This window comes from Xenopus laevis, chromosome 6L (assembly GCF_017654675.1).
Source record: "Xenopus laevis strain J_2021 chromosome 6L, Xenopus_laevis_v10.1, whole genome shotgun sequence".
Classification (NCBI taxonomy): Eukaryota; Metazoa; Chordata; class Amphibia; order Anura; family Pipidae; genus Xenopus; species Xenopus laevis.
The window spans coordinates 66205985-66233357 of record NC_054381.1 but is presented as its reverse complement, the minus strand read 5'-3'; the positions used below and the strand labels follow the sequence as shown (position 1 = coordinate 66233357).

Sequence of the window (27373 nt, the reverse complement as noted above, 5' to 3'; positions counted from 1 at the left end):
TGATGTAGTAACTTGATCTAAGTCTATATTAGTTACTTAACAGGGTCACAACAATACAGGAAACTAATGGGAAAAAGGACACCATTACAGAATGCAAATCATTTAAACCATATTTATTTCGAACACAATCAGTTTCAAATTTCTTCTCATATTACAAACCACACACTTTATATAGAAATATATTGCCTTGTGCTTTTGTATTGGGGAAGTAAGTAATTATTGCAGTTAAGCAATTTAGTTCATCTAAAGGAATAAATTCATTTATGTATGTCAAATGTAATTACCGAAAAGCTAACTTTATTGTGTAAAGGTGGCTTTTTATGTTACCATTCGTGCTTTGCAAATAATAATAAGGCCAAATACAAATATTAGTAATTTCAACACATCTCTCTTTGATATTTATGTAACATTTGTAACACTCCACCATAAGGTGGTGCCAAATAAGGGTTGTGTTGGCTATATGGACGGTCTGTTTGGCAGTACATCTGGTTTTTAAGCAACTAAAACTTGCCTCCAAGCCTGGGATTCAAAAATAAGCATGTGCTTTGAGGCCACTGAGAACAACATCCAAGGGGTTGGAGAGCAAAATGTTGCTCATGAGCTACTGGTTGGGGATCACTGCTATAACTCAATCCTTTTTTGATGAATTCAGGTTTTGGTGAATGCAGGTGAAACTATGATATATAAGGAATAAAGTTGGAACGTCTTGTGAAGAGAAGAGATAGTAGGAGGGTGCGATGCAGGGAGCAGTAGGGAAAAGGAGAGCATAGATATATTGGGCCATATTCAATTCAATGAGATAAACTTTTCTCCTAATTCACTTTTTCCCGTTTGATTTGATTTGGTTCAGTTTTCATGTAATAAAAAATGGCTTAATTAATTTTATGTATTCATACAAAAGGAATAAGACAATTATTGTCCATGCTAGAACAAATCTGTTGATACTTTCAGACTTGATAAATTGTCCCTTAAGACTCGTAATTGCTATCAAAAGATCAACATTGCACAACTGCTTATACAGAATGATTGCTCATTAGGTATAAAACACCACTGGGCATCAATTCAGAATTGAGAAAGCCAGTTGGATGACTAGTGAAATGTCTTCAAAGAAAAGACACAAGTTCAGTTGACTTTACTTATTTCTACAGATATAATTTACTGATATATGTTAGTATTACAAGTATTTGGGAATTTTTGGGAAAACACATTTGACCCTTTTAAAACCCGATACAACCTCTGTATAATAAAAGATGTAGAAAGTATCTTTAATGACCCCAGCTAATAAATAGCATTTATTTAATCTTCTCCTAACTTGCTTATGGGCACTTTGTTACGTGAGGACATTAGCTACTCAGCAAACTATAAATCATAATCAACAAGTGTTCATTGCCTTCTTTAACCACACCTAAAAGTTTGACAGAACGCTTCATACAAAGCTTCATACAATTTGGTTATTTCTGGGCAACTCTTGTGATACTTTGTATATAGCATTTAGTGTTGTCACATTTTGCTAATGACAGTTGCATGGATCATTATTAATTAAATGGCTATGTCCATGATAAGGTTACAAATCATCCAGGTTTTAAATTATTAAAGAAACATTGCTAAACACCATATCTGTGTGCTTCAGCTGGGGAGCAATTACTAAATCGCTAAGGGGAGTAAGAGCCTTCCCCTTAGTGTTCACCTACCTGGAACTTGCTCCACATGACAATGGACAATATTTTAGTAGTCACATCATGTAGTAATAATTTAAAATATTTAAATAAAATTCACAGTTTCTTACTGGTTTGCTAAGTATATTAAATACTCTAACACAGTGAAAACTAAGTCACATATTAAATTTCACCTTTACAGCGTTCACAGCAAGCTCCTCTCTGCTTTATAACCAAAGCGCAATCCTTGGACAGTATTGGGCACTTCTCTCGTTTGCAGGTAACTTCTTTGTTCTAGAACGACAAAAAAATTAGGATTTTTTACAATAAAATGTTTGGTATTTTAGAGCTCAGACTACCAATATCTGGAAACATAGCTATTACTGACCAGCACCTCAAGACAAATCTCATGCAAGACTGGTAACAGTTTATGTCTATTTTGTGTCACATTTTGGGCTACTTAAAAATGCAAAGCACCCTATGCCCCAATAGTTTAAAACAGTAGACAGAGACAGGTGCTAGACATACAGATAGATATACATGCACATAGGTAAATTATGGATGGAAGAATTATATTATAATTAGTTTTGATTAATACAGGGATGTAAGACTGAAGCCTCCACAGATGTTGTGAACTACAGTGGTCTTTATGCATCAAAAGCCTTTGACCCCACCCCCCCATACTGGAGGGCAGTTCTTCTGGGGAATGTTGGAGCCATAGTTGTCAAGAGTTGGAGTGCCTGTCAACTTTAAACTTCTGAAGAAACAGAATGACCAGGGAAAGAATCATACAGAAAATAGACTGTCTACACATTTTGAAATACATATGTATATATACTGTATATATATATATATATTTTTTTTTTTTTTAAATATCAACTTTTATTTACCACATGTTAAAAAGGTAAACATTTCGGTCTTTTCCTAAGACCTTTTTCAAGACCATGGGGCAGATTTACTAAAGGGCGAAGTGACTTACGCTGGCACTTTCAGGGACTTTGCCTATTTACTAGTTGAGTTACTTCACTAGCAAAGGAGATAGATGCTAGTGTTGATTCACAATCTATCGCCAGACGAATTTTCGCTCTGGTGAATGGACGTTCCCCCGCAAATTCAGCAAGATGCAGATTTTACTGAAAGTTACCTCTTTCGACCAGACTTGCCTTCGCCAACTCTTACGATGGCACTTTCAGGGACTTTGCCGATTTATTAGCGGGCACAAGCGTTACTTCACTAGCAAAGGAGATAGATGCTAATGTTGATCCACGCTCTATCGCCAGACGAATTTTCGCTCTGGTGAATGGACGTTCCTCCGCAAATTCAGTAAGATGCGGATTTTACTGAAAGTTACCTCTTTCGACCAGACTTGCCTTCACCAACTCAGACCAGGCAAAGTGCAATGGAGTGTATAGAACTTCCTCAATCTTCAGTTACTTACATCATATTTTTTGAGTGCAAAAACTTCTAAGTTCAAAAATGCTGGTGTCTTTTCCTTTTTGTCAGGGTGACAAATGGGAACATTATTTTACAGTATGCTTATGTGTAGGGAATTATAACAACTCTTTTGACTTTATTAAGGTTCTCTTGGCATGTGTAGTTAGTGTAAATGTAATGTATTAGATGCACCATGTAACATAAAAAGGTGCATTCAACCTTAAATTTCCTGCCGTATGCAAATTAGCCTGAGCACAAGACGAAGTTGCGCAAGGCAGAATTGAACAAGTGCATTTTCGCTTTGATTTGCTCGCACTGCTAAAGTAACGCTAGAGAAGATTTGCCAGTGTTCGTCGGCCAAGACGAAACTTTGCACCTTAGTAAATTTGCGTTGTCTGAGTGAATTTTCACCTGGTGAAGTGTTGCGATGGCTGTGAAGCCATCACTGGCGAATTTACCCCCTAAGACCGAAACATTGACCTTTTTAACATGTGGTTAATAAAAGTTGATATTTTTTAAAAAAGGTACCCAGTGTGCATTTTGCCTTTTTAGGAATTTATTGTATGCAACTTTGCACAGTAGCACCTGGGTCAATTATTTTACCACTATTTCACAGCAGATTGGTTTCTCGGTTTACATCCATATTTTTTATATTTACACCCTGACATGTAGTTTGTAAATTACCCCCAAAATTACCTCTGTCATGAGGTAACAGACAATCCAATACAATATAGGTATGGGATCCGTTATCTGGAAACCCATTATCCAGAAACATCTCCCATAGACTCCATTTTAATCAAACAATTCACAGTTTTTATATTACATAGTTAAATTGTTAAGTTGGGTTGAAAAAAGACAAAAGTCCATGAAGTTCAACTCCTCCAAGTAAACCCCGGCGCACCTACAAACATACACACACACACACTCACACCAACCCTTCCATACAATCACATAAACATATATATACCAATATCTATACTAATTGTAGATTTTAGTATAACAAGAGCCTATGATATTATGCTTGTCCAAGAAATCATCCAAGCCACTAGACATTTATAGAATTTGCCTTACAACATCATCCCGCAGGTCATTCAACAACCTCACTGTCCTCACCGTGGAGAACGACCTACACTGCTTCAAATTAAAGTTCTGTATTATTAATATTATTAGCTGTTACCAGGTCCAAAAGAGAATCATTCCTAGCAGGTTATTAACTACCCAAAATTAAAAGTTGCCATTTAGCATATTTACAAACCTGCTGGCGTTTTCTGGGCAACCCCATTACTCCAATCAATGTCTGTATAATCAAAGTCACCCATAATAACAACTTGACCTAGTTGAGAAAATTATTTTTTTTTTTCTCTGTACCAATAAAAGAGTACCTTGTGTCTGATAAGATATGATTAATCCTTATTGGAGGCAACACAATCCTTTTGGATTTAATTTAAGTAGGGATACACTGAATGTGTATTACTCCCTTCCCTTTAGGGCATAGGGCCTTCCTCACCTCTTTGTACCTGTATTGATTGTGATGTTTGTTACTCCATATATTCTATGTATGTAATTCATGTGATGTAGTTGTATAATCACAGTTACTTTACAGTGCTACGCAATATGTTGGCGCTATATAAATACATGTTAATAATAATAATAATAATCTAGGATTCAGTTCGGGATTCAGCAGTTTTCGGCTATTTTCCGCAGGATTCAGATTCAGCCGAATCCTTCTGCCCGACTGAACCAAATCCTAATTTGCATACGCAAATTAGGGGCGGGAGGGATATTGCGTGACTTTTTATCACAAAACAAGGAAGTAAAAAATGTTTCTCCTTCCCACCCCTAATTTGCATATGCAAATTAGGATTCAAATTCAGGTTTGGTTTTCGGCAGAATCTTTCGCAAAGGATTTGGGGGTTTGACCTAATCCAAAATAGTGGATTCGGTGCATTCCTAAATTAAAGTTGAAATGTTTTTTTGTAGACTTAAGGTATGGAGATCCAAATTACAGAAAGACTCCATTATCTGGAAGACCCCAGGTCCTGAGCATTCTGGATAACAGGTCCCATACCTGTAAAAAAATCTTTACTTCCTCTTAGGCTAATGGCACATGTAATATTTTCACTAACTTGGATTTTGGCTCAGAAATATGAACAATGTGGGAATGAAATTTACCTATCAGCACAGGATGTTAAGTTAATGCAAGCAGCATAGGCAGTGACATGGTGGTATGAGCATTAGGTTCATATCACAAAGGGTATTTTGACCACCACTGTTACAGGTGGAAAACAGCAGCAATTTCTTTATCATTGTATTGATTGCATACACGGCACCACATTTTCCACATAGATTACTATGGTAAGTCATAATAATAGTTGCTGATTTCCAGCTGATACCAGTGATGGCACAATCCTCACCCTTCATGTGGAAAAAAATTTACAACTCTTTACTTTTTAAAAAATTGTAACTGTACAATTAGTCATATGCAATGTATTCAATAAATATGCATGGTAAAGTTATGTGAATCTTGTCAATATAGAAGGTGTTTAACCATCACCATTCAAAGCACTTCATAACTCTGTCCCACCCTACATCTCTATATACTCACCCAACCGCATACTACGCTTCTCTACTGACCTGCTCCTCAACTCTTCTCTTATTACCTCCTCACATGCTTGCATTCAAGACTTTGCAAGGCTGCAATTGGTTTTAATTTTTAAAGGTTTTTGAGTTGTTTAGCTTTTTATTCAGCAGCTCTTCAATTTGCATTTCAAGCAATCTGGTAGCTAGGGTCCAAATTCCCCTTGCAACCATGCACTGATTTAAATAAGAGACTGGAATATGAATAGGAGAGGGCCTGAATAGAAATATGAGTAATAAAACGTAGCAATAACTATACATTTGTAGCCTTACAGAGCATTTGTTTTTAGTAGGGGCCAATGACCCCCCATTTGAAAGCTGGAAAGATTCAGGAGAAGGTGGCAATTAATTTAAAAACTATAAAAATAAATAATGAAGACCAATTGAAAAAATGCTTAGAATTGCCCATTTTATAACATTGTAAAAGTTAACTATAGGGTGAACCACCCCTTTAAGAGACAGGAGGAGGGAGGTGTGTATGTATGTGAATTAATGTTTTAAAAAATAATTTGGTCTCCATCTGTATGTCCTGACACCTGTTCAGTTGATTACAAATCTGTGCTCTGATATGTTTGTTACAGTAACTAGCAAGTATCCGATATTTTATGTTTATGGCTGTAATGTCTTCCTTTATCTTCATTCATCATACATCTGTAATTGCTTTTAACAAATCATATAAATCATATGTGGATAGTTAAGGAGTTTATTATTATAGCCTCCTACAATGTAGCATTCGTTAATACTCAGAAGACACTTTTTCTGAAAGCTACAATAATTTGTAACATTGGAAACTGCTGTCAATAAATATTTTGTAAAAAAACATCCCTTTATTTCTTATTAATTTTAATTTCAAACACATTTCAAAAACAACGTGTCACGTTTTTTAATTAACTCCTTATTCTGTCGGGTGTATTATATCAGCCACCGTTTTTGAGACCAGCAGTCTTCTGGCTCGTTTGAGGCAAGTAGAGCAGATGTGTGCCTTTTTTTCACTTCAAATTCTTACTATGGACAGATTAGTGCTTTGACACATCTGTATTTTTCATGAAATCATCTTAACTTCCTGTTGCCACCTCAGGGAGAACTAAACATGGGGTGCAGATTTCCTGGAACAGAAATCTGCTGTGTGGTAGCTGATACATTCAATAGGAAATATTGTTCTGCAGGATGAACTTATGTCGTAGCATTATGAAGCATGTTAGCAGCTTTCCAACACAACTTAGACAGCAGATGAACAGCTAGGTTAAACAGTAACAGACGCAAGATAGAGTCCAATGCCCAAATCTGCCAAATGTATATTTCCCAGATACAATGGAGGGTATATACTTTAGATAGTGTGTATGTTAGATACTTTTTTTACTGTACAGGTTTGGGATTTATAGTCCAGATATCTACTGCCCAGATATACAGAAATGACATTTAGCATTTAAACCAAAACATTTATAATTAATAATTGAGAAACGTGTAAGTAGTGTTTAGGCTAACTACTCCTATACTACATTACTATTGTTTTTTTAAATGTTAAATATTTTAGTAGACTTAAGGCATGGTATATCAATTACATATGTAAATATAAGCCTATGCAGTAATTATTTGCAATATTAGGCAATATAAGGCCAGGGTTAAAAAAGAGGTGGGGTTTAATCCCAGATAAAAAAATACCCTTGTATATTACCCTTGAATGTATTTGTAGTACAGCTCATTTACCACTGCCCATGGTGCAAGAGCACTATGCAGGGGTGTAAATACAGAGGATGGGGGGGGAGGGGCAGGAGGTATAGGGGCCTCATGAGACACTAATTAATGTACCATTTCAATAAATATTGGTAAAACAGGTCAATCCCTAGACATTTTGGGTGCCTGACAAAAAAATAAGTTGTTGTGGGGCCCAGTAATATCTAGTTACACCACTGGCATTAAGATTTAGCACTTGTATCTGAAGCAATGGATCTTTGCTGAGCATTTCAATACTAGACTCAAGGAAGCCATGTACTTGTCACCTGTTGTTCCCTAGCCTACACATATATATGGCACAAAACAGGTGGAAGATCCAGGGGGTGTCTATGTGCCAGCCCACCTCTGCGTTTAGGAAGATCTAGCTTAAAGGAAACACACTCTCCAGTTGCTGTTAACTCTACCAGTATCCCACTGTTGGGTGATGCTGGGAAGTTGTAGTTCAGGGCTGTCCAACTGGTGGCCCGCGGCCCGCATGCGGCCCGCGACCCCCCCTTCTTTGGCCCCCCAGATGCTGTGTCTGTTTACCATATGTAAACTTTAAAAGGTATCACTGTAGAGATAAACTGCACCCTGCATTGTTTAAACCTCAAATTCAGACTCTTATCCCCTGTATTGTTCACACCTGTGATCTCCCTGTATTGTTCACACCTGTAACACCTCTATTGTTTATACCCTAAAGGCCTGTACTGTTCACACTTGAGATCCAGACTGAAACTGCCCACATTGTTCACCTGTTCACAGTTTATTCAAAATGCTAATGGGGCACCAGCACTGTGTCACTGTATGTAGTACATATTAGACTGAGAGCTTTCCTTGTCTGCTGCTCTGTTCTGCCTTCCCTCCCTGCAAGGCTGGAACTAGGGTCAGGCAGAGTAGGCGCCCACCTAGGGCGCAATCATGGGGGGGGCACACTTTTAAAGGGAATTTCCTTTCTTTTTTAAACCCTGATTTGCTTGACCTTCAATAGTTTTTCAACTTTATAAACCCCCCATTCCAGACAGAATCACTCCCAGCTCCCTTTTGGCAGCTGCTGTCACAGGTACATATTTGTGGGCAATATCTTGGCTGCTACTTGCACAGGTAAACGGATGATATGATGGATATTTGTCTGCTGCTGGCACAAATACATATATGGAGGCAATAGTGTGTATTTCTTGGCAGATGCTGGCACGGGTACAGATTGGGGGCAATATAAGGGATTGGCTGCTGCTGGCTCAGGTACATAGGGCAATATTGTTGCTGCTGGCACAGGTACACAGATGTTTGAGGGCAATATGATGGAATTTTTGGCTACTGCTGGAACAGATGCATATTGTGGCAATATGATGGATTCCTTTGGTTGCCCCTGGCATAGGTACAGATTGGGGGTAAAAATATGATGGATGTTTTGTCTTATGCTGGCACAGGTACAGATTGGGGCCTGGGGGCAATCTGAGAGATTGACTGCCATTGGCATAGGTGCAAATGGAGGCAATATGATAGGTGCTGGCACAGGTACAGGGGGCTATTTGACTGGTAAGGTGGGAAATGGTAATGCAGGACTGGGTGGGGGGGCACTGATTGAAGCCTTTGCCTAGGGTGCAAAAATACCTTTGCCCGGCCCTGCCTCCCTGTGTGTGCCATTCTCTGCTTGCCCAGTGCTGCTTGTGTGTGTCATTCACTGCTTGCCCTATGCTACCTGCAGAATGTAAGCCTGTTAGGGGTTTGTTCTTGGGGTTATTAGCATTTGGAAATTGTTGTTAAGGACCCCTAAGATGTTTAATCATGTGTTGGGGGGGTTGTTGTATTATCCACAGGGGAGGATGAGGCATATGGATTTAAGGGTATGTTTTTAATATGACTTCAATTTTTCACATATGAGTGAGGAGGGATTTCCCTGCAGTGAGCACCAACCATTTGGTTTTTTGGTGTACTACCCCCGTTAATGTGGATATGATCTTAAAAGTTCTTGTGGTAATATGGGTGTGGTTTACAGTGGGTGTGGTTTAAAAGGGGGAGTGACCAACACTGACTTCCATTATCGGCCCTCCTTCACACAGGCCAGTAAAATTTTGGCCCTCGATACCACAGAACTTGGACAGCACTGTTGTAGTTCAATCTTTGGTCTCTGTATTTTTGAATTGCCAGGGACCTCCTCTTGTCAAACTCATCCCTGCTTCCATTATCATCATCAGGATAAAGTTATTTGTGTGCTTAACTAAATACTGAAACCAGAGATGAAACCTTTTTTTACAACCCTGTCTTTGTGTGCACTTTATAATTTCACCTTAACAGTTTTCACCCGATGCTTATACCTATCCAATTCCCTATGTTACTGTATAAGGGTTGCTGCATATTTGTTTTGCATTTATCCAGAACTTAATTAGAACGTCTGACTTCAAGTAACATTACAAAAGCAGACCTATCAGTGAAAAATTATCAACATTACCTATAGGTAACTTGCAAACGTATATTAATAAATTGAAGAGAAGATTTTTAGGGGCTGACTTATTAACAAAAGAATTTAGATTCTAAAAATGTGTGGTTTTCCTATTTCATTAAAAGCTCTAAAAATGTGAGATTTATTAAGTGTAAAAACCACGAAAAACCTTTGATACAAAATTTTGCCTGTTCAAAGTAGTCAAGGTCCTATAGAAGGCAATGGGAGTTGCACTGATCCTATTGGACCATTTAAATCAGTTAGGACTTTTAGAGGTTTTTGTGGTTTTTTTTTAATCGTTCAGCATTATCTTCAATTCGTAAATTCTTATTCGGAACTAAAACACAAACAATAAGTTATTCGGTGGGCATTTTTATCAAATTGTACTTGACTTTCACATAACTAATGAAATAGCATGTGAGATATAGATGTATCACCTTCCTCATTTCAGTTTTAGTGGCTACCACAGGAAGACTGTCAGTTAATAGCACCAGCTTTAGAGATTTATAATGCAGCTCTACACACGCAGTAAATGCAAACATTTTTCATGTACACATTTTGCACCAACTTAAATTTCATTACATATCCTCTCTCTTATTTGTGTTTCTGTTTTTCTTCCTTATATAAAAAACGGAAATATTTGGAGGATTGGTCACCTGGGGAAATTAAAACTAACGGAATAGTTTAAGCTGTAGCTCTCTGAAAAATTCCTTTAATGAGCTTTGTTTAGTTGCACCCCTGGCACTCATTCACTAACTGTAGCATGCACTGAATAGAGCTGTGTTTTACATGTATGTGGGCAAATAACGCCTGGCTCTGTCCAGACTGCAAGTCATAAACTCTAATCTACTAAAAAATATTTTTTTTACATCAGCAAGGCCCAGACTACAATGCTTGTATTTATGCTTTAACTAAAAAACAAACTGGTTTGTAACATACTCAGCTGAAACAGAGAAAGTTTAGCTGGCAATGGACAGCATACTGCACATTATTAAACATAATAAAAAAACTACATCACTTTATTTAATGCGGCTAATGGCTTGGAAGCTGGTAAGAACTCATCCATAATCACTACTGTAATGTGTTAAAATGGAATCTAGATTTAAACAAAATATTTGTTTCAGTATTTTTTTGTGAGATGATTTCTACCAAAACTAAATCACAATTTCAAGTTGGTTGTTTGTGCAGCAGAAATGGACTGCCGGTCGCACTCAGTTTGCTCTACTTGTGGCTAAATCTGGTATAAAATAAAATATCTTAAAAAAATAAGCTTCAACTAAATGCCGCTTAGACACAGGTACATCAAGTGGGTTTAGCTTTGCAGTGTAGTTTGCAAGTGCAGTGTTGTATTTTAGTCCCATGCGCTCACTACTAGGTTCATACTAGTTCTCCTACTGGCACCTTAACATTCAGGAGGATCTTTAATAACAGGGAGAGAAATTTGCTTCATTCAGACACATTTTCTTTAATTGGGCTTTGTGGTTTTTTAAATATACATTTGTATATTTGTATAGTTAATTGGCAAACACAGTGCAACTTTGGATGACTTCTTCCTTGCTATTCTTAACAAAAAAAAATAGTTTGATGATAGGAGGTGCTCTATGAAGGCCCTGCTGCAAACAAAAGTTTGCATTAGGCCACTGTTAATAAGATAACTCGAGGTAAACGAGTCCGAGCAAGCCTGCCATTTTTTAACCAGATCGCTGGCTTTGGCTGTCTATACTTTCTGCTTCTGGGCTGTTTTTCATTTACATTGTATGGCAGTGGATGGGCATTAGATCAGACTGAGAACCAATTCAACAGTTTTTCCAATGTAGTTTAGAAGGACCTCTAGGATGACTTCTGCTCCCCGTAGAGGTCAATGCAGTAAAGGAAATTGCATTCACTCTCTTAAAGAGGTGGTTCACCTTTCAATTAACTTTTAGTATGTTATTGAATGGCTATTTCTAAGCAACTTTTAAATTTACCTACATTTTTCCTTTTTTAAAGTTTTGCCTTCTTCTTAGGATTCTTTTCAGGTTTCAAATTGGGGGACACTGACCCCATCTAAAAACAAATGGACTTTAAGGCAACACATAATTTTCTGTTTAGGGCCTTTCCTAGCACTGCATGGTTGCTAGGGTAGTTTGGACCATAGCAACCAGACAGCTGAAATTGCAAACTGAAGAGCTGCTGAAAAAAGGTGAATAATTCAAAAACCACAAATTAAAAAAAATGAAATAAAGGTTAGAAACCCCTTTAATAGGGTCCAAGCCCTACCTACCTCTTACCTGGTAATATGACAGACAGTCAGCTTGGAACACACTATCCATTTCAATGGGGGGGGGGAGATTACTAGGGGTACATAGGGCCACAAAACAAAAGAATATGGTATTGATATTCAATATAATTGGAGCATTTCATTCAGGACACAGAACTTTATTTGCACAATTAATTTAAATTATTTTATTTTTAAAGCTCACAGAGAAAGGACACACCTCTGCTTTTTACTAGGCCTTTTCCTTGCTTAAATTCTGAATATAGAGACACAGAAATAATGCTATACAGTTTTTCTTCAACACTACAGTATCTAAGCTTCAATACTTCTCACTGTAAATGTGCTTATTATCATTGGCACCCTTGGTTAGTTACATAAAATCTGTGAGGTCTTTTTTTATTATATGAATCAAACAACTAACCTATTGTTTCATCTGTGCATTCCTAAATCTGCAAAAAAAAGTAGGGAAAATTAAAAATTTACATTTGTTTATTTTCATAATTTTCTGTGTGATCAAACCGAGAGTCTGAAGGAAAAAAGCTAAATTTGTATGGTGCAAGTTGTTTGTAACCAGGTGGACAGTGTTTTCGTACATGTAATATATTTACTTGGAAATCATCCTAGAGAATACAAGCAAAGTAGTGTAGGGTTTTAGCAGCTGCATGTTTCCAAAAAGTACGGGATTATTTTATTGTGTGATACCAGCTGTGCAGCTGGACTTCACTTTCTTTTCAGCACAATCACCCTTAGTTTATAGAAGTAGATGTCACCATTATTATTATTATTATTAATATTATTTTTATAATTAATTAGAATTTATAAAGCAGTAATACATCTCAGCATTGAACCAGAGAAGGGTGTATACATTAAAGATATGGATTAAATTTGAATACAGATACAGGCGATCATTAGAGCTTACAGTCTACAAAAGAAATTTAGTCCAGACTATCCTTCTAAAGCTTGGTGAGCTTACATACTTTAGTGAGAATCCTAATTTTCATTATGCTAGTAGGGTGAAATTATTATATTAACCTTAAAAAATTGCAAGCTATATTTTGGTTCATATGACATGAATGGTATTCCCTACTTTTTCACCACTGACACTGTAGACCTGTTTTTTTTGCAGTTTATATGTCTTACAGAATCGGCCCATGGACAATTTCCATTCTGAGGCCTTCCTAGCAAGGTTTTGGCAAGTAAGTAGATCATGTCATTATGCTCCATGTCGTTTGCTTGCTTTTGAAGCATTTTCAAGATTGGTGCTTCACTGGGTGTAGATGAGAAGAGATACATAGTCCGTGAGGCTGCTACACACACTTGAAAGGAGATAATGCCCTGGTGCTAACAGTATTATTTATATTGTTTACAAGATATGCTGTTACACTCTAGGGACTTTTGCAGTAAAAAAAAAAAGCTTTATTAGAATCAAATGGGGTCTTTGTCATCTTTACAAAGTCCCCATCGAAGGTCGAAACGTCGATTCTAATAAAGCTTTTTTTTTACTGCAAAAGTCCCTAGAGTTCAACAGCATTTCTTGTAAAAAAAAAAATATATATATATATATATATATATATATATATATATATATATTACAAGAAATGCTGTTTCACAGCACTGTATGGGTGCATATGAAACATATAGTTTACATACAAATATTGGCCAGTACATGATATGCCTTATAATTTAAAAGAATAAAAGGAAATGAGATACAGGAGGGGTAATTAACCAATGCCTCAGATGCAAATGCAAGAATACTTAAAGTGATACTGACACTAAAAAACTACTTTTAAAAATATGAATGTACATTAAAAGTTCCATGATATCTTCAAATTGGGATAGGGACATCTGCCATTGACTTATACATGACATTGACAGGTTTGAGATGCCAGGTTTTCGGATTTGGGCTTTTTGCAGCATTGGGGTATAATAAATCTAGAAAAATTCGAGTTCTTCCTTTTCCACAAAAAATTTGACTTTTTGCCCCAAAAAGCTGACCTGAAAAAATCTGGTGAATAACTGCCTAAGTGTTCATGTAGCCAGCATTTGCACCTGGGACATTGCTGTGTAAGGCACAGAGTATAGCACTAGTGGGGGAAAGGTAGTCCTCCTGCAGGGGGACTATGTGCCTCCCCCAGCCTGCCACTCATGAATCCAAGTCTACTATACACAGGCACAGATTTATTTAAGTGGAAAGACTAGGTCCTTGTGCTTTAGAATGTAGTTCCAAGATTACCCACCATACATCTTTTCAACTCTCAGTGGATTATTTTTGTATGGGTTGTAATATTACACCTGAACATCAATTAATATAACAATTAATATAACAATCTAGATGGTCTAGTTAAAGGGATACTGTCATGGGAAAAAAAAAATTCAAAATGAATTAATAGTGGTGCTTCAGCAGAATTCTGCACTGAAATCCATTTCTCAAAAGTGCAAACAGATTTTTTTATATTCAATTTTGAAATCTGACATGGGGCTAGATATATTGTCAATTTCCCAGCTGCCCCAAGTCATGTGACTTGTGCTCTGATAAACTTCAATCACTCTTTACTGCTGTACTGCAAGTTGGAGTGATATCAACCCCCTCCCTTCCCCCCCCCCAGCAGCCAGACAAAAGAACAATTGGAAGGTAACCAGATAACAGCTCCCTAACACAAGATAACAGCTGCCTGGTAGATCTAACAACAACACTCAATAGTAAAAACCCATGTCTCACTGAGACACATTCAATTACATTGAGAAGGAAAAACAGCAGCCTGCCAGAAAGCATTTCTCTCCTAAAGTGCAGGCACAAGTCACATGACATGGGGCAGCTCGGAAATTGACAAAATGTCAGATTTCAAAATTGAATATAAAAAAATCTGTTTGCTCTTTTGAGAAACGGATTTCAGTGCAGAATTCTGCTGGAATAGCATTAACTGATGCATTTTGAAAAAAAACATGTTTTCCGATGACAGGATCCCTTTAAGCTAAAATAATGAAATGTACATTTGCTCGCTATGCATTACTGCAATAAATCAATTTAAACACATTATTCTAAATTAGCACGTGTATCTTGGGACTTGGCTAAAGTGGCAAAGGGCAAGTCAGACTGAAAACAACTCACTGTACAGCTTTGGAAATGCAGACTGTAAAGCAGCAGTAACTTTCCTTACAAAATAAGTTAATTTATTTCCAAAGAACACATAAACAATACTCCTTCAAAGTGCTGCATATCAAATAGAGTGTTGATACATCTTAACTTTTGTAGCAAACATACCATTTTTTTGGCACAGTGTAACAGTACATTATACATTTAATGCATATAAAGTCCTTTATCAGTCAGGCAAAGCAATAGTTCAGCAACATTCAGGGGGTCATTTAATTAAGTCAAGTTGGTTTTTTATTGAGGGTATATTTTTCAGTCAAAATTCAAATTTTCAGGTTGAAAAAAAAAAAAATTCACATTTTTCTAAATTTATTTTACCCCAAAGCTGGAAATAGCTCAAATCCAAAAATACTCCAGCTGAAACCTGTTGAGGCCATGCAGAAGTCAATGGCAGAGGTCCCTTGAACCATCTGAAGATGTTTGTAGCCTTTATGATGTTTGAGGTTTTTTTAGTGGGTTTTGCTCGAAAACTCGATTAATTTGATTAATTTGTTTTTTTTAAACCAAGAATTCGATCAATTAGAGTATTACAGTTTTTCATCCTGACTCGAGGTATAAAATAAATAACCCCCTCCATGTCATTGAGCTGGTAGTCAAAATTTGATCCTCTGTGGAGCTCCTGAAACAATGTCACTAGGGACACACAAGTGGGGACACACATTCTTTGGCTGTGTATTTTACTACTTCCTTCATTATTTTAAAAGTTTATTTAGGATACAGTTTTCATTTTTCAAATTACTCTTCACATTATGTATTTTTCTCAAATCTGTCAACAATTTCCACAATGATTTGAAGTCTGGAGTAAAATTACAAACATACTGACAAGTATTTGAAAGACAATACAAATAGTGATAAAAAGGTTCACTAACAAGATTTAAATAGATCTGTCAAGATGTAGAAACAAGCAACATAGTTGCAGCAAACAACTATAGTAATAATAATCGGCAAACACTTCATCTGATTAGGGTGATTCTCTTGACACAATTGCAGATAATATGCCAAAATGGACGCAACTGCACATCCGCTTCGCCACAAACTGGGCACAGCTTTGCAAACTATTTTCAAAGTCTGTCAGGTGAAATTGCTGGTGTTCGTTGGTGTAATCTCTGGTGTTTGCCGTGCAAGCGACAACTGCAAAGGGAACCCTGGAGCTTCCACCTAGTCAGGAAGTGAGGGTAGTTCCAACATTCATCTGCATCAATAGCCACATCAGAGCATTAGTCAGGAAGGTCTGAGTGGCATCAAACACAATATATGAAGAGCACATTTTAAGCGCAAGCAGAGGTAAATGATCCCTACTGTTTTGTTCCCTATAATCTAATGCATAGATGGACTCTCATTAGCACCCCCTGATTTTATCAAATATATTTTTTGTAGTAGCTTTGCAACAGCTGATGTGCAGAATTTTGCATACGGATGTGCCACAAACGAGAAGTTGCACACATATTTTATGGAATTAACAGGATTGCAAAGTCTCTTATATATGTCTTTTGTTAAAAAAATGTTATGAGTGATTAAATCTGTTGGGTTTATGTTATGCACAACCATATGGTAGCTGTATTCTAATCATGTACAGCTTGACAGCACAAGTAAAGAGCAATTAGAAAGAATCTGTAATGAGGAATCGTATGGCAAAACTTAGAAGCAATGAAAAGTAATAAAACTCTTTTGTTTGCAAACTGTAGTTTACTATTCTCACATTTCCCTTATGGGAATAATAGGCATTTGTATAGTGTGAGAATGAGGAAACTCAAACACATTCGTACAGAAAATTCCAAAATCATCATTACTGTCAATCTGATATAGATGATGTTAAAAACTATACATACATTTCGTATCCATATGAGTGCTTATATTTTAAAAATATACACATAGCATTGCCAGTAGTGTTGCAGTAGGTCATTATCACTTTTCAAACAGCAAAAGTTTTACAATGTTATTTGCTGATTTTTGCAACTTATTTCTGTTACTGTGCCAGTAAGTGGACAAATTATGTACTTAATGACTATTATAATTTTGAGGCTGGGCTTTTTAGTTACTAGGTAGTACAGAACAAAAAATAACATATATTGGGCCAGATTCAATTCAGTGAGAAAACAGTTTATCATGTCAAAACTCATGGACGAAATTCAATTTGAGATGCAATTCAGTTCAGCAAAACTTATCTCAAGGTTGAAGTCTATGGGTAAAAAATGGAACTGAATTAGTTGTTTCTACTTGAAGTTTTTTCTCCTTGAATTGAGTCCCTTCCATGAGTTTTCACATGATAAAACAGGAGATAACTTTTTCTCACTGAATTGAATCTGCCTAACAATTCTTGTTAAAAGAGGCACTTGCCAAAGACATCACTAAGTCCCAGCAACTCTCATCATTAACTGAACTCTTCTTATGAGCTCTGTAGAGAACTGAACATTAATTAATTAAATAAAATCACTGTGACACCCTCTCCCTTGCAAATTTATTGCTTAGAAACTCAATAAAATTTAGGCAGTTCCATGTAAAGGAAGCCACCAGGAGAGTAAATGTTGGCAAAAACCAAAAAAAGAGAGTGATACAGGTCTGCTTTTACGCCTTAACTGTCATCCATTGCAGCATTAATAGCTGATAATATGTCCTGTATTTTGCATATGTGGGGTACATATTAAAAAGGGTGCATTATACTGGATACAATTGAACCAGTGGTGTGATAGTCCTTAGATTGTAAACTGCATTGGATCAAGGACTAATGTGAATAATGAAAAATCTGGTGTTTTCTGTAACTTGCCTTTTGTTCTTTCACATACTGCCTTGGAGGTCATGAATAACTCCTAACATGAAAATGAAGATCAATTTAAACATTGCTATTAAGAATTGGCCATCCAATAACATACTAAAAGTTGACTTAAAGTTTAACCACATGACACATTTTGAAGGATATGGACAAGAAGGTTAGTAAGTAGAAATGCCAACAGAATAAAGTTAAAGTGGACCTGTCATCCTAAAAAATATTACCTAATTCTTTCCTAGTGTGTTTGTAAGGGCAGAGACACACGCTCAGATTCGGGGAGATTAGTCGCCCAGCAACAAATCTCCTCTTCTTCGGGCCAACTAATCTCTCCAAACTGCCTCCTGCCAGCTAGAATGTAAATCGCCGATGGGATGGCAATTTGTGCGCTTTGTTTTCTGAAGTCGACCCAAAGTTGCCTCACAAGGAAACTTCGGGCAACTTTGGAAGACGAATCGCTCCAAGTGCCATCCCGCAGCAATTTAGATTCTAGCTGGAGGCAGTTCGGAGAGAATAGTCGCCCTGAAGAAGATGTGATTTATCGCCAGGCGACTAAATCTCCCCGAATCTGAGTGTGTGTCTATGCCCTTAAGCAAAATAAACTTTACTTACACTATGTAAATTATTTAAATATTTGTTACCTTCAGTCTTGGAATTCACAATCACAGCAAGCAGACAGCAGCCATTTTGAGGATATGTTATTAAACCAAGCTTTTTAAATATGTCTAGAACAGGTAGGGATGTTTTTATAAAAAAAAGAATTGGGGTCTCATGTTTAATTTGAAAAGGACTTTTATTATATAGCTTTATATGCCTGGTGACAGGTTCCCTTTAAGGATAATAAAGTGAGAATGTAATTTTTCCTGCATATTGGAATAATCTATAAAATAAAAGAGTAACACCTAGGAAGAGAGCAATTTTTCAGCATTTCATTTTAAGGGGCCTATTTATAAAACCTAAATTTTTCATGGTCTAGTTTTTAATGGGGAAAACTCACCTTTTTAGATGAAAAAAAGAAACTCACATTTTTAGAGATTTATTATACCCCCAAAGCTGCTAAAAATCCGAATCCAAAAATACTCCAGCTAAAACCTCTCAAGGTCATGTAGAATTCAATGGCAGAGGTACCTTTAACAATTTGAAGAGGTCATGATCTGCACTGGGTTTTTGTGCAATAATCAGAAAACTTTGGGGTTTTCGGGCTACAACTCAAAAAAAAAATAGATTTGGGGTGTCGAACTCGGAAAAGTCGTAAGATTCAAATTTACATTCGATTTTGTCTAGACTTTTCCCACACTGACTTTTTCGAGTTGATTATTTTATAAATGAGTTAAATTTGTGGATGGGAATTTGGTCGAGTTTGTTTTAAAGTGGACGTGTCACCCAGACATAAAAAGCTGTATAATAAAAGTCCTTTTCAAATTAAACATGAAATCCAAATTTTTTTTTAGTAAAGCGTTCATAAACTCATTTAAAAATCTTAGCTGTCAATCAAATATTTCCTGCCCCTCCTCTATGCCTTAGGCATAGAGGTGGGGCAGACAATTACTTTTACTTTCCATTCAGCACTTCCTAGATGTCACTGCACTCCCCACATTCCCCCAGTTCTCTTAACCATTTAATTGTGTAGCCAGTGCATGGGGATGGACATCGGGTCCCCCATTCTGGTGCACAAACAAGATTCTGAGATGATGCAAAGCTTGCCTTAATAACAGTGTCTATAAAAATGGCCCCTGCCTGCTTGTTAATGAACCCTCAATGTTCGAGTTAAATCCTTCGAGTTCGAATATCGAAGTTGAAGGATTTAGCGATATTCGTTCGTTCAAACGATCAAAGGAATAATCGTTCGATCGAACGATTAAATCCTTCGAATCGAACAATTCGAAGGATTTTAATCCATCGATCAAACAATTTTTCTTCAATCAGAAATTGGCTAGAAAGCCTATGGGGACCTTCCCCATAACATTGATGCTCGGTAGGTTTTAGGTGGCGAAGTAGGTGGTCGAAGAGACAGTACTTTGACCATCGAATGGTCGAATGGTCGAACGATTTTTAGTTCGAATCGTTCGATTCGAAGTCGTAGTCAAAGGTCAAAGTAGCCAGTTCGATGGTCGAAGTAGCCAAAAAAATACTTCAAAATTCGAAGTATTTTTTATTCTATTCCTTCACACGAGCTAAGTAAATGTGCCCCTAAGTGTTGGAATAAAGATGGGAATACATATTTTTAAAAAAAACACCTAAACCAGTCACCACCCCAGTTTTCCTGTGCAATAAAACAGCTAACTTTCAAAAGAATTAAGAAAAGTTTAGGCTTATCTGTGACATGACACAATCTGGGCTTAGATTTGAAAGGGTCACTGAGGCAGGAAACAAATCTAGTTCTATTTAACCATACAATTACACTATACTGAAGATGAATGTTGATTATACGAAAACTCAATCCGTCCCTGTTGTATTTGGTAAATTAGACTTGGACATGGTTGTTACTATAACTTTTTTCCTTTAAATCATATATTCACTTGTGACCACCTGTTGCTTATTACATAATACATAACATAAGACATAACAGAGAGTGTATAAAATGTAAAGCTATCATAATCTCACTTTTCGATCACCCTATTATTTCATTTATACAGTATTACATATTCAGTTACGGTGTTGAAACTGCAGTCAATGCCATGGAAACGTGTATACAAATACACCTACAAAATCAACAGTTCTAAGCACAACACAGCTGTACAACTTTACACAGAATTTGTTTTTTTGAATTCTTTTTAAAATGCAGTTTATCTCACTCTGGTTTGAGGGTCCACCCACACACCAGCACACTGTCAAATGTGTTAAAAATGTATATTTAAAATCTTTTCTGATGTCCTTATACTCAGTATCTCTAGCAATGATGGACTCTGCTGCTTCTGACATTCTTCTGTCATGGGTGCTAAACTCCACTCCAAACATGCTGATTCTCTGTTTTATTATTCTCTAAATGAACATTTACGAGGTGATGGCTGTAAAATTGCCTTCCTTGTCATACGTTAAAAGATAGCACCCATACGTACAATTAATAAAAGTACTATTTGCCTGGGAACTATGATTGCCACTTACAGGCAAGATAAGAAATGTAGGGCCAGATTCAATTCAGTGAGAAAAAGTAATCTCATGATATATCACATGAAAACTCATGGACGACATTTAATTCAAGGAGAAAAAACTTTTTCTCCTAATGCAGTTACAGTTTTTTTGTCATAGAATTCAATAGAGTTTTCACATGTTAAACTGTGAGATAAGTTTTTCTGAATTGAATTGCATCTCAAATTGAATCTCATCCATGACTTTTCACATGAAAAACCCAGGGTCTAAACTACAGAGGATGTAGACCCCGCAGGGGGGGCCTGAAGTGTAGAGGGCCCAGTGAGGCCCTTAATAATAAGCAATTTTAATATATCTTGGTAAAATAAGGCCATCTATCAATTTTTTGTGACGCTCAATTGAATTTGCTGTGGGGCCCTGTAATATCCAAATTACACCACTGGGTGAACCTTTTTTTTTTTGATCAATGTAAACATTATACCATAGAATTTTTAACAGTGTAAGGACTAAATTGCCCAAGGGTCAAAAAATAGTTGCATGGGTCAAAAAACAATGGGGCTGATATAAAAATCTGATTTGTGAATTACATGGAAGATTTGACATTTGACGCCACACATATATCATTGGGAATGCTGCATACAGCGTTTGCGTCTAAAAACTGAAACACATTGTTGGATGCATAAACAAAACAACCCACCCAGCTTTATCTGTTCCATCCTACATTACAGCATGGGTCATTAGATTTTTTTGGATCACAAAATCTGATCAAAATCTCCTTTGTAGTTTAGCCACAAATGTGTTTTTGGTGCAGTGGGGTCAGTTATATATTTTGGTCAATGATGATTACATAATTTACTTTAGACCATGAAATAAATGTCTTGAGAAAATGATACAAAAAGGCCCAAGTATTGTTTGGGCCTTGACTGGTTCCCATACAACAAACGCAATGGTGGTGCAGATGCCCCCTAGATACCTGGCGGGTATCAAGTCAGAAAGAAAGAGAAATGAGTGGCACACTTGTCAATAAAATGGGTAGACAACGTGTATGCGGCTGCTATTTCTCTATGTGGCATCTATTTCATATTTTCAGTTCAATACATATAAATTGACATTTAACCATTGTCAGTAGGTTGTTTTATACATGATTATTTGCTATAAATAGTTGGCGATATTCAAAGCTGATATTAATATAGGAATTTCTGATTGCTACTTTAAAACATTAGCGAGGCAGTTGCTACTTTAAAACATGGGCGAGGCAGTTTTTCTTTCACAGTTCAACACATCCTATTTGAGAATCACCCCATGCCCCCAGCAAACTTTGCTGCAATTTTTTTTCGGCCAGCAACATCCCATTCATTTGAAAAAGTGATTAGCAAAATTACTAAGGACAGCACTTTTTTCTCTGCAGGGTTTTAACCACTCCCTAAGGACTATGTCACATATTGAGATTTTAAGCTACATTATTATAGTAATGATGCCTGTGGAAAACACAAAAGTATATCATCCAGGCATATTTTGTTATACTATCCCACAAACCACTACACTAATTCAAGCTCCCCCCCAACCAGGATTTTGTCAATCTGAGCTTTGTCAGGTGCATTGCTTCACATAATAACATAATATGCAATATCAACAAACCATTTGTAGCAATGTGTAATTGAGCACTCCATGTTCATAACAGAAATGTCTCACAGTAAAATGCTTACAATTAATACAGGGACCTGAAGAATGAGCTTTAAATAGTGGTAGATCAGCAATTTTGTAAAAAAGCAACATAACATTACATAATGACACCACATAATGTTGCAGAACAATATTAACTAATTTTAGCAACCATCTTAATATGTTTATATGCCCCATGTACCAGCAATCCAGTTATATTCATTTGCTTTAATAGATATTGATTTGATTTTTTTGGCAGATATCAGCAAGTGCAATGTATATGTATTACAGCATTTTCTATAATAATGCTTGTCTAGCGTTTTAACATCATGTTGAAATTTTGAATACAGTGTGTGACATAGCACTATGGAATCCTGCTCCACTATCACTTGTAAGCCATGACTGTGAAAGGCTAGTAGTGGAGGGGACAGGAGAACCCTTTACTCAACCTTCATCACATCTACCCAGTTGCGGCCTTGCCCCCTTCCAACAGCCTCTCCCCCAATAAATGCCAAAAGTTCTGTTGGATAATGACGGCTGCAGCTTCTTTATTAGCATTTAACACGTTCAACAGTAAACCACCAAGAATGTGTAGTAATTATTAACCTTTTACAACCCAGAATTGACATTGTGACATCCATAACATCCAGACCTGTTTTAACCCTACCTATTCCCTCGGGCAAATGGTCCTTGGATTACCATCCTGTGAATTGCACCTCCATACAGCTGCACTCATCATGACTTTGTTTACCTATCAGCCGCAGTACATCAACTCAATGGCATTTACCCTTCTGCCACCAAGGGACGCCATGCCCGAGTTGGCTCGTTATACACTGTTCATCCATCTCTCCAGAACCCATCATAGTTCCACCCTTCACTCCCTGATTTTGCTACCATACGCTGCGACAACTGGTTACCCCCCTTAGGGCACCCCTAGACTCTTGGAAGCACCACCCCGGAGACCAGTTCTTCACACCCTCCTATGCATTCCTGCTCCAACAGTTACAGGTCATAAAAGGAAGTACCATTCTCCCACTCTTTTCCTTTTATTGCCTTACCCCCTCCTTTTCCCTGACATCATATTCCCGCTTCCCCTTACCCAACTGTATAACCTTCCCCTTGCCTCCTAGTCATGCCCTTCTTCCGCCCATCCTTTTCACTGGAAACATGTTTCTCAGTTCGGAATAGTTTGGAATGATTTCTGCCATAACAAAGAAAATGGAATGGTCACAGTCTTATTTTTTTTAAAAATATCCATTGTGCTTTAATAGGGTGCCTATTGCCAATGTAGTGAAGATACTGTAAAATGAAGCACATTTTTAGAGTGCAGTAGAAAGTAAATTAGAAGTAAGGAAAGGCACCAAATATCCACACGGGAATGCAAATTTAATTCTAGAACTCAAGGGAAGTAAACCTGCAGCTGTTCTGCGCTTCCTCCGCCAGTATTCAACAATAGCTGGAGAGCTGAGGGCTGCACAACCCTAGGTTAAATGGGATTATACAGAAAAGTTGACAGTGTGACAACATAAATTTTCGAATACAAAAACACAAGGTGAATAGACAGATGGTCTTAATTATAAACATTTTCAATGTTACAAGATCTTTTACTCAATAAAGTGGATAACTTTACATATTATTGACTAGGGATAATGACATGGAAAACCTGGCAGGATAAAAATGATAAAGAATCAAGTATTAGCTTTTGACCTTGTGAATTGACACTGTAATATTATCTTAAATATGCTCTTTGTAATGGATATGAATATGTTGTCCCAAGGCAAGCAGGACATTTGTTGTTAAATGTTAACTGGGACTCTTGTTTCTTTCAAAGAATAACTGCAGGGTACAGAGAACTTTTTCCAAAGAAACCAAATATGGAATATACATTCCTAATCCTACCAACAAGTTTTTATTTCCATTTGGTATGGGCAGCTTCAGTTTCCATAAATATGTTTAATGAGGCGGTATACAAAGCATACCCAATAAACGGTGTTTTGTAAAGGTCATCAAAACATATGTTCATGTGTTATGTTGTTTTTCAGATATGTCAGGGACCTAGTTTTTTATACAGCAAGAAAATGCTGTATAACTGATGGTAATCTGGTACCTATGGTAATACATTAACTTTTATCAAGAACATCCATTTCATGTAACTGTAAATTTTATATGTTATAATTACAGCATCATTATTGTATATTTTACTATTCCTTTACTATTCCTTTTCAGCCTTAGCTTATCATGCTTCTTACTTTCATTAAAATGTATTCAGTAGGATGCAAAATGAAACCCATAATAAATATGACCGCATTTGTGATTTTTATGTGCTTAGAAATTAAGTCATCAGTACATACAAAAACACAAACAAGAAAAACAACAGTTATCCATGCATGATAACAGAAGAGGTTCCCTTTCTGGCTGCTGGTCGACTAAGTGAAAAATAATCTTTTACACAACACTGTCATTACTTGTCTACTTGCAGTGGTTTTGCTTACACTCTGCATTGTAATTACAGACAAAAGAGTTACTCCACGCCTATCCCTTTGAACTGAAGGCTGCCATGCTTATATTTCTCCCCACAGTGCCCTCATTTTATAAATAGATCCATCACTACAGAACAGTTTTCTTTGAATTCTTTGCAGCTGTTAACAGTATAACTAGATAAAAAGCAAAGATATGAAGACTTTCCCGCTTTATACAAATTAAAATCTTTGTGCAGATTTATGAAAGGTCAAAAATGAAAAGTAAAAAAGGAGTTAGCGATAAAAACAGATTTTCTGGACATGTAGGGGCTGTTTATTATGGTTCAACTTTATTTCAGGAAAGCAATGTCCCATAAAGTCCATTTTAAGCAGATTGGTAAGAAGATAATAAAGCAGATAAATTGACTAATTATAGACCAGGTAATTCATATGATCGTGACTGTAAATACATAATTTATTTTTCAGTAAAAATAAAATAGTACTTTCTACATGATCCTAGATAAGTTATATGCTAAATGGTATTGAATTGTCCTCCTTAATTGAAAACAATTTGGATATTTTTGTGGGTAACAAACTGTGTAACTCTAGTCACTGTCATTCTGTGGCTATTAAAGTAATTGAAGTGCTGTCTTGCATTAAAAAGGACATGGGATGAAAATGTAATTTTGCCTGTTAATAGGTCCTTGGTAAACTCACCTGGAGTATGCTGGCAGTTTTGGGCCCGAGTCCTTAATAATGATATGAATCAGCTGGAAAGAATGCAGATGTTAAACTAAACTGGTAGTGGCAGGCCCAGCCACATCATAATTAGCACTGGGGAGCTGCAGCAATCTGGCACACATACAGGGGTGCATGACATAGATGGCGGGCTCTAGGAAATCCGGGCCCGGGTAAAGGAGACCCAAGCTCAAATGACTTACTGTGCTCTCACACAAGCCAAGAGCACATATACATGCTAGGTTACATCAGCTAATGAATAGTCAGAGCTGCGCTATTACTGCCACACTTCTTCCTGTTACAGTTAGAGCTGCATTATTTCCCGTCAGGTGATCTCTGGGGGAGAACACATACTTCATGGTAAAAGATGTTAAAGGACATATATAAGCCAATTTAATGGGTTACTCTAATCTATCTATGTTTAATATGTCACTTGTATCTGTTGGTTAAGTATTCATTCTGAAGGTATAGTTTTACTTTTAATATTTAATGAATTTAATGTGGTACAGTATGTACAGATGGGGTGTGTGTATATATATATATATATATATATATATATATATATATATATATATATATATATAGCATTTTTATACTGGATACTCTTTCATCTGTGCTTTTAACCCATAGTCATCTTGTTGCAACAACAGGGAAGGTGAAATCTTGATGTGTGGCATATGGCGTTTGGATTCTTTTTAGACTTATTATGAATGGAATTGGGCTTTATTTGTGAGTAACTGAGCTTCAATTCTGTGATAGTATTTGGCAGAACTGAACTCACCATGAATCAATAATGCCAATCCAGTGTACCTGCTTTTTATGTGATTCCTGACCCATGAATAACCATCAGGCACTAGATTACAGTTAATGATACCACTGGCACATCAGGTGCACAAAAGCCCAGTCACTTATGAAAATATATTGCCAGCATTCTTCTGTAATTTATGAAATGTAAAAAGTATTTTAGGGCTTTCCATTTTTTTCTACAGTTAGATTTTAATGAATGCTCTCGCACTTTTTTTTTTTATAAAAGCTGAATTCACTGTAGTACTGTATACCTTATATGTACGGTATTCTAAAACAGTTTTGCCTAATTTTTGGTCCATGTATGGTATGGCTGTACTGTTCCCTTACTATAGAATCTTGGAAGGTGCAGATTTTACCCCTAAAGAAAGAGGTTTCTTTTAGTGAAAAACTGTGGTTGGGATCTATGAGTGTACTGGCAATATACCTATACCTAGAGGAGGAACAGTGGTGACACATGAACGCACACCAATGGTCATTTACTTTAACCTTCTGAACATCAATGTTATTTAAAATGTAGATGGGCAGATAAAGAGTTACAGTGTAGTTTATTAAGGAATATAAAG

The 27373-nt window shown here is 36.7% G+C and overlaps 1 protein-coding gene across 6 annotated transcripts in view; it reads right to left on the bottom strand.

Annotated features, from left to right (window-relative positions):
- Positions 1 to 27373, bottom strand: part of bmper.L (BMP binding endothelial regulator L homeolog) — a 148675-nt gene that overhangs the window by 105060 nt on the left and 16242 nt on the right. For 5 of the 6 annotated variants that reach the window (XR_005961723.1, XM_018266679.2, XM_041565563.1 and 2 more), the window contains 1 exon segment: positions 1850 to 1949. Coding sequence is in view for 4 of the 6 variants with exons in the window: in XM_018266679.2 (XP_018122168.1) it covers positions 1850 to 1949 (100 nt within the window). In the remaining 2 variants the exon portion in view is untranslated. 6 annotated transcript variants of the gene reach the window in all.